Genomic DNA, 8,993 nt, shown 5'->3' on the forward strand with positions numbered 1-8,993 from the left:
ACACAGAGGGAGTATAGTTTTCCTTGCATTCTCACTTCATAATCCTCGTGAACCTTACATTTCATTTTGCTTCGAAATGTTGATAACCCCCTACCAAAAATTGAACCGATCTGTGTAGTTGTTACAATGGTGCGGTATGCTTATGTTGTCAATTGCAACGCAGGTTCAAGTCTTTCTATCAACAATATTTTTAACTTTTTTAAATTTTTACCAAGTATAACTTGGTCTAGTGGTAAAGTTTGTATCTCACAAGTTCATAATTGTGGGATCAAACTCCTCTAGAGTCACTTTGGGGTGGGAATTCCCTTACCCATCCCCTCACTTTCAAAGTTAAAGCCCGCTAACTCGGACCGGGAGGGCCTGTGAGAGGTTCCGGTCCGGTAGGGCCCTTCTCCTTACCAACTAGACCTAGTAATTGTGGGTTGGGTCAAAGACGGTCATATTTTATAGGGTCAATAGCAGATCGGGTCTATGCGAGTCGCGGATCAATAGCGGGTCGATAATGGGTGGGCCAACAAAATATCAATTAAAATAAATATTGAACAAAGCCATTATTAATTATATATGAATACAAATTTATCTATGTAATTATTTTTACATTATCTATTATGTTTGTCTATTAAATTGGAAAAACATTTTGACCCTATATTGACCCTACCCAATAAGGGCCCTATCCGTTATAAGCACTGTTCATTAAAAACCCTTTAAACTTGGCCCTGATGCTATTATCATTGGACTACCCTACCCATTAACCAGCTCTATTACCAACCAAACAAAAAAAAAAAAAAACTACCAAAAATTGAACCGAAGTGAATCTACCTTAGTAGCGAAGTTTTCTTTCAATGTCGGCGATTGCACCCCAACTGTTCGACGAAATGCCTAAACAAGCTTTAGTCACCTGCAAAACACTGCTTACTGGATACACCAGTCCCAAGATGAGGTATACAAATTAATTTCTAAATTTTGTTTGCTTTGATCTCGTACCAAGTACATTGCAACGAGTTAATCCCACCTCCCCCGTTTCTTAATATATGCATCATTTTGACTTTTAAATGCTGTTCATATACAACTTTGATCATTATTTTAATTATTTTTTGGGTTAATTTCAATGCATATTTTCAAAATATCAACTATTATTAATTCTTTCTTAATGGTCAAAGTTGTTTCCTTGGCAAATTTAAAAGTCAAAATAGGTGCACGTATAGGAAGTATGTTATTGTCGGAGTTTGTGTGGCCAAATGAACTATATGTAAGTTGTTTCTTGATTTAATGTCATATTCTAAGTTCCCAATTGATTTTATGAAACTTTGATTAGACAATATAGTGTTCATGCTATGGGTTTGTGATCAATTGCGTGTGCTTCTATGGCATTCGATTGATTATGGATTTTATGGTACTTTTACAGTTATTGATAATTTGATATTGGTGATTATATAGCTGTTCTTCAATGTCATGAAACTGAACCTATTTGCAAATAACAGGACTAGATGTTGTTTTGTTTAATGCTTGAAATGTTGATAGAATCTGTGTTGACTGTTAACCCGGGTGCAAGCCTTAAAATTCGATGCTATTGGCCATTCTGACTTTATTCATTCCTAACTGGTTCAATCATTTACCTATCAATATCAGATAATGTATTAGGGAAGGTCAAATATCTTTAATTCTTAGAATTTTAATATAGAACTATCTCATCATAGTCTTGTGCCATCGAAAAAACCTTGTACAATATCTTTTGTACCAAAATAAGCACTAAAGTTTCTTTCTTTGTTAATCTGTTGTTGGCATTAGCAAAGGTGGTCCTGCAAGGCTGCAAGATTCCGCCAAAATTTTATTTTAATTATAGATTCATAGACTTGTTAGTTGGTAGCCATGAGCAACGAACTGTCTACTACCCTGAAACTTAAACTTGCATATGAAGGTTAGCTAATTATATACCTGCATTTTTATAACAATTGCTAATAGAATTTTTATAGCTCCATTTCCTCTGTTGTTCATCTTGCTTATTAAGTGGAATATTTTATCAGTTAGTTGCGTCTGATAATCTGATGTGCTACTCATAAAGAAGGGATGCTAAATAAGTTTCCTGTTATTCATGTTTACAGGAAGACAGTCTAGAATGACTCTACTCTAGAATAACACTCAAGTTAGTTTGTTCATCTACAGCGATGTCAAGATTAGCAAGGCAGTAAGGTAGTCGCCCATGGGTGTACCTATTTTCTTCTACGGGAATATAGTACTAGATATGACTACTTTGATACCTATCACAAGTACAAAAGCACTCAATTTCAAATTTCTTGTTTTTGTTTGGAGTTTCTTATCTAGGAACAAAGATTTCTTCCATTAGTTGTTTGTTACCATATTAAGCAATTGCGACCTATATTCGCAGTGTGGCATACATAGATTACATGTGTAAATATAAATCTGTATGCACAATTCAATTCTTGCTTTTTGTCTCGTCTTCAGTTACAAGTTGTTGCACTTGTTTGGGCTTCTCTTTGTTCTTCTCTATGTCCCATTTGTTTGTGTCTTCCTCTATTCCTCTTCCTTTATATTTCCAATAAACCACCAGTTGCAGGATGCCAAAGAGAATTCCAACTAAATTAGGTGACTGCCAAGTGGTTAAGATTCGAATTAGAAAAATCACAAAGCAGTTTACGAAGCTATGTTAAATGTAAAAGGATTTTATGGAAAGTGAAGATTACTGGGCTTTCACAGACCATGATAAAGAGATCGTGACTCAGTAGTCCATAAGCTCCCCAGAAGCAACTCGCAAGCAGAGTGAAGAGTGACAGACTAAATGGCATGAATTCCACGCTTTTGGTTGTTATCACTTGCTTCTGCAGTATATCCAGGTAAGATGTTAATTCCTTGTCAAAGGGTCCAATGAATTGTTATTTGTTGAGAAGTGTATGTCGAAACATGATAGATTTCATGTTACATGATAATTTGCTTCTGTGCATTCATATAGTGCTTTAGCCAATTAGCATTTCTGTTAGATTTGGAAAACCGGACTCATTGTTTTTTAATTCAAGACAGTATGATGAGCTTTGAAGACTCACCACAGCGATAAGAGGGGCACCATACAGTGCTGTTGAAGTTATCAACCCTGTACTTCCAACAAATACTTTCCTTTTATGATGATCGTGCAACAGAAAGGCAGAGATTAATGCTGTGGCTACGAATAGTGCAAGAAAGGTCAGTGTCACTGCTGCAACTTTTACCTGCATCATGTCATGGAAAATATTTCATAATCTTCATGCAAGCCTGGACCGACTTTTTTTATATTAATTAATATGTTGCTTAAATGATAAACATTATTCATTTATTTCCCAAACTGTGTGAAAAAGAAAAAAAAAAGGTTTCTGACTCCTAGAAGTATCAAAATATTCCAAGGATGTTTGTATGGACTGACCTTTCCCTTCGGTGAAGAGAAGAAAAGATAGACGAGGACATAGGAGGATTCCAGTAGGAAACCTAGGCCATTGACGGTGATGAGGGAGAAATTTTCCCATCCTTTGCTTACAATAGGTAAGCTGTACCAAGTGTAAATGAGAGCGTTGAGTAGAGCAACACTATACGGGACATATGAAAACCCTTGAGTGCTCTTCTTCTTTATGACCGTTGAAAATGTTAATCTGGGAAAACATAGAAATTTGAAGTTATATGGCAAGTTGATATCTTCTGATCATGGAGAAAAAGAAGACAAAAAATATAAGTCGATGATACAATTGGGTGGAGGTTCACAGTACATGGGTGATGCGTAAAGTAATGCAGAAGCCAAATTTCCTGCACAAGATAAGATATATGGTAAACCTTTTGAGTTACTCATCTAGTTAACATGGTTAGAGTGTAGGGATGTACCCAATATTCCAACAGCTATCCGTAGTTTATCCCCCATATTATCACACTAACAATCCTAGTCTTGAGAGGGAGAAGGCTGTGTGATAATGATACTTCACAAATATTTATTGTTAGTGCAGCACTGCAGCATGGTATGTTTGGCAGCCCCTGATAGATGCATATATATAGAGCCAAAGATAGGACAAAAGGCATACGATATAAAAATATTAGGAGCATAATTTTCCTTTTAACTTATTCTGATCATATAACTTTTGTATTATTGTACTAGGCAAAATAGTTTTGATGGTGGAACAACATGAGGTGAACTGTTTGTGCTCTAATTCCGTGTTAAATTTATATGGCTAATAATGTTGTTCACTTATTGAATTTCCTATTCTAGAAACTTTCCTTTTTCCTACTAGGTGGTCTTCTCATAACTATTTGGAAATAAACTGTCAGTGTAAAAATTAAACTATTAACAATCCGTAGTGGATTTTAAAGAAAAAGCAGTTAAAAATTGTTGGAACAAAGTGTGTTTTGGGTGTGAATTTTGTGAAAAACACAAAGTCCCACATTGGTGGGAAATGAAAGTTTTTCCTCCTTTATAATGTAGAGTGTGGTATACTTGGGTGTGGCCCAAGGGCTACCCACATTTTGTGGAGAGGGAAGACTTACCCACCAAGCCAACCCAACATGCACCAAGTTGGGTTGGGTCGGGTTGGGTTTATTAAACAAACTTAATTTTTTATACGGTTTTTGAACAAGGTTTAATTACTGAATATTGCCTTAATAATCCATAATTACAGCCTTGACTGCTGACCATTTTAATTGATTTGTTCCGTTTTGACTGATTTTAACTGTTATTAAAATTGATTTTCCTACCGTTTTCTACTATTTTTTAGGCATAATTAGCACTTAATCTGCCATTATGCTATTAGTTTTGAAGGTGCTCACTTTAAAGATGGAAACAGAAAATGCAATAATTTCACGAGCCTTGCAAGAAAGTATAAGTGGAATTTTGTCATTTATGCAAACTTGAAGCAACCAAATTGGTTTGAGCAATTTAGGTTTAGATAGAGAAAATAATCTGTATCATCGTGGAAAGCAGCATCAATGGCAATCGGGGTTAGCTTTATTGGTAGCCTTCATCATCCATCGGCCATGTAAATGCAATTTGATTCCCATATCCTCACAACTCAAGGGGTCTTACATGTAACTTTCGGGATGTAGGTTTTTCTTTGCTGCTACTTAGAGCACTGCTCCTATTAGTGCATTGGATATCCACCTTATTACCTTTGTGCTTAAGATTCCTGTAGGTAGATGTCATCAAACTAAGCCTATAAAGAAAGTGTTGTCTAATTAATCATTATAAGTATAGCCTCAAACTAAGCCTATCAAGAATCGTGTAGGTAGAAGTCATCAAACTAAGCCTATTAAGAATCGTGTAGGTAGAAGTCATCGAACTATGCCTACAAAGAAAGCGTTGTCTAATGAAATAGCCTCATAGCCTTCGATCAGTCTTGGATTGCATAGGGATGTTGCTTACATACAGATTATTGATGTTGGGATATTATATTATATAGAAAGCATAGTTAGCTAAGGAGAAAAGCCAATCAATGACGATTGTTATGCATGTCAACATGTCCATGAGCTGTCTTTTTTTTCCCCTTCTAATACCAATCAAACCTCTACTATCAGAAAGCATAATGTGGTGATAAGATTAATTAAATCCTCAGCATAGTTCTGTTAAATATTTCTTAGTGTGGCTATCAACATCCTGATAAAATGTTAATTTATTCTCATACTTCATTTCCTGGTTCCATCCAGTGAGTCACAAACACTTTTAGCACCATTACGAATGGCTTGGACCAAATCCCTTTTCTTGCTTTCTCTTGCTTATGGTTCATTGAAGCGCGAAGTCCCTTGACCTACATAAATTTGTGGACGACAAAATTTGTGCGCCTAAGATTTAATGTAGAAAGAATCTCATACTTATCCTTTAGATTAAGATCTTATTGGTTATTGTGTTCTTTTAAATCTTTGATGGAAGTAAACTAAGTTAAAGCTGGGCATAATTAGACAACTGATTTAGGATATGCTGAGATGACAAGTATAGTAAGTCAAGTAACTGATATTAGATGGAAGAGTATTCTTAGTCTGATAGACTGCTAAAAGTTCCGCAAATTGTAGTTTGACAGAGGCAATCAATCTGACTTGACAGCAGAGGTAAACAAGTAGGAAGAAACTGCAATGTAGGACGTTCTGTCAGAGTAAATTATGTAAGTCATTAGCCTTAACATATTAAGTAATGTGAGGCTGTGCAAAGAGAACCCTATTCTTCAACCAATTAGTTCCCCTTAAGACCCATTTAGTTGAGCAAATCATATATTCTTAGAGAATTTGCTTGTGGCTTTTATCTTTTGTGCTGTATCATTGTCTATCTCATGTATTATTGTTTATGCATAGAGAATCTACTTCTGTTGATCTAGAATCTTGGAGACTGGAATCGTCACAATCTTTGTAAAGGTTACAGATTATGGTCATGATGTGTTGCATCATTGGAACTGCACTATTATTTCGTACTTTCTTTCGTGTATTCCAGAATGTTTTCGACTTATTTGATTTAGATGTCCTAATCAACAATGATAGTACACAGTGATGCATTTGAATGACTAGGTTATGAAGATTGTTGCACAGAATAAGTTCCCTCTGTCCCATGGTGTATGAGGAGTCCCTATTTCTACTCCAATGGATTCCAACGTGATAGTGGTGTATGTAGATTGCTGCAACAGCAAGTAAAAGCTTCGTGTCTAACATTATAAGCCACATTTCAATTATGTTTGTGTGCGTGTGTGATTCAACTGTAAAGCTCAGAGTTTGAGGAATTTGATTCATCTCCGAGAGACTTCATTTGGTGTTAAAGTACGTACTCTATCCTTATCTTGAGTTTGTCAATTGAGAAAACGTACATTATTACGATGAGTGGATTGGTGAACTCCCACCATTTCCAGGTGAATGGAAACCAGACTGATAGTTTACTCTGTTGTATCTTTCTGTATATCTGTGTCCACTTTCTTTTAAATCTGATCTCTATTTTCCCTCAATCTTGTTATTGTTCCTTTGTGGGACAAAGTGCATATATACTCCAAATTAGTGGCTATAATTAACACAATCTTAATGTAAATGGAATTTGGTACAATATTTTGGGTCTTTATTCCTTATTTTTTAAAATTTTGGAGCTCAAAACAAGCCAAGAAATTCAGGCTTTTTTCTGTTGTGTTGCAATGCAGATTACAGTGCGCGCCAAAAGCAATTTATCTACAAAATTTTATATTCTGTTAATGTAGCAAGTGGATTATTAGCTAGCCAATTGTCTTTGGGAGCTTTGCCCTTTGACATGGAGCTTAGTGCTACCTGATGCGGATTACTTATTTTTTTTTGTAAAGATATACAGTGCGTAGGAACTAACTTGTATACTTACTTTCGCCAACAGAGAAAGTTCGTTAGAGGCGGGTGCCTATCTTCTAATTTGTTAACATTACTTTATTTCATAACCTTATTACTTGTAAGTCCGCTTCCTATCTATCTCCTACCCAATCATCTTCATCATCTTTTTTCTCTCACAACAGTTGCAAGTCATACATATATCATCCTTTGCTACCTACCAAGCAACATGTTAAAGCCTTGCTAAAATGTCTATAGAAGTTCTATTTCGTGAATATGTAACCACACAATCTGAGAGTGATACCAGGACCAAAATCCAAAAATACTGCCCAAAATTGATATAAATCCGAATTAACTGAAAGTTGGGTTGTTTAGGAAAAAAGGATCATAGATTCGAAAATTTGGATCTCGGGAACTTATGATTGCCTTTATGAATTTCGAATATTTTAGAAATTTAAGTAGTTTTCATGTTTTGCCATAGACAGTTTTAACTTTGCCGTTTATAATTGTATATATATAGTAATTTTTTTTTTCACACGTGGATAAAATTTAAATATCTAATAAATCTCATTTTACTCCAAGCGTGTTAGATTCTTTAAATCTTTTCAAAAATTCGACACAATTCTAGATAGTAAGATGCTTATTTCATGTAAAATCAAATAATTATGCCATGTTTGCCCAACTTTTACAAGCCTACTATCATAGTTTAATTATTACGCACCCAATTAAAAGAAGAATAAGTTATTAAAAAAAAAGAATAAAAATGAATAAACTTAAGAAATAGGGAGAGAAGTAGAGAAAATTAAACAGCATTTTTCAACTGCAAGTCCAAAAGTCAGACTAACCATCAGTTGGTAGTTTTTACATATTCTCTTGCAGCTAATTCCTTGTATTGCTATTTGCATTTCTATTTCTTCCATTTCTCCTCTTCATTCTTTTTTTTTTTTTTTTTTTTTTTTTTTTTTTTTTTTTTAAATCCATGGAAAAAGGTGGAAAAAACCTCTAGCTCAAGGTTTCATCAAGGTAAAAATCAGCATTTTTTTTTCCTCATAATAACCTACTAATGTCATGCTTTCTTCCGTACTATATGGTTACTTTATCAATGTTAATAAACTTAGTTGATGAGGTTTATCGAGATGTTTTAAAATATTTGTCTTATTTTGCACAAATTGAAGGAGAAACCATAATAATGAATGGACATGAAGAGGATCTCATTTACGGAATGCATAGGTTAATTGGAGAAAGGTAAGTGTAGACACCTGATTGTGTCTTCCCAAAAACCAAACCTAGTGATGAGTACCTTTCAAGTCTTTGATTTACGAATTCGGTAAAGAGTTGAAGAGTCGTGAAATTTCCTAAAGCCTTAACCTTATCCCTAACCTTTCCTAAAATGTTTTTAATCCAAAATCATTCATTTCAAGTCTTTAAACCCAAAATCATTCATTTCGTGTCCTGAAAATCATTCATTTCGTGTCCAACTTATAAAAACGTCCAAATCAGATTATTTTGGTCCATATTCTTGGTCCAATTATTGTTTAGTTGGATGGGGCTTGAAAAGAGTTTTTCAATGATATATTATAAGCCCAAATCCGACTTAAAACGAATAAGTTCTGGCCATAATACTAAACCGAGCCCAAATCGAACTTAGGTCCACCTTACCTACGACCCAATGATCATGTGGAGGGTCCAAATACCTTAATCCCAATCCT

The 8,993-nt window shown here is 34.8% G+C and overlaps 1 protein-coding gene across 1 annotated transcript; it reads right to left on the reverse strand.

Annotated features, from left to right (window-relative positions):
- Window positions 1-2,279: 2,279 nt before the first annotated feature.
- On the reverse strand, window positions 2,280-4,013 carry LOC110729202 (bidirectional sugar transporter SWEET3-like). Its single transcript, XM_021908920.1, has 6 exons — window positions 3,862-4,013; window positions 3,750-3,786; window positions 3,413-3,635; window positions 3,060-3,221; window positions 2,718-2,837; window positions 2,280-2,608 (listed from the first exon to the last, which is right to left on the reverse strand). The coding sequence occupies exons 1-6, from the start codon at window positions 3,896-3,898 to the stop codon at window positions 2,435-2,437; spliced, it is 753 nt and encodes a 250-aa protein (XP_021764612.1). The 5' UTR covers window positions 3,899-4,013; the 3' UTR covers window positions 2,280-2,434.
- Between the last annotated feature and the right edge of the window lie 4,980 nt (window positions 4,014-8,993).

Source organism: Chenopodium quinoa, unplaced genomic scaffold (assembly GCF_001683475.1).
Source record: "Chenopodium quinoa cultivar QQ74 unplaced genomic scaffold, ASM168347v1, whole genome shotgun sequence".
Lineage (NCBI taxonomy): Eukaryota > Viridiplantae > Streptophyta > Magnoliopsida > Caryophyllales > Amaranthaceae > Chenopodium > Chenopodium quinoa.

Bases quoted from the DNA above. Each gene is read 5' to 3' on its own strand.
- LOC110729202 (XM_021908920.1), bottom strand. From the start codon at position 3,898: ATGGGGGATAAACTACGGATAGCTGTTGGAATATTGG. The intron at 3,787-3,861 runs GTACATCCCTAC...TATCTTGTGCAG, and splicing joins GATAGCTGTTGGAATATTGG to GAAATTTGGCTTCTGCATTA. The intron at 2,609-2,717 runs GTCTGTGAAAGC...ACCACTTGGCAG, and splicing joins GTCACGATCTCTTTATCATG to TCACCTAATTTAGTTGGAAT.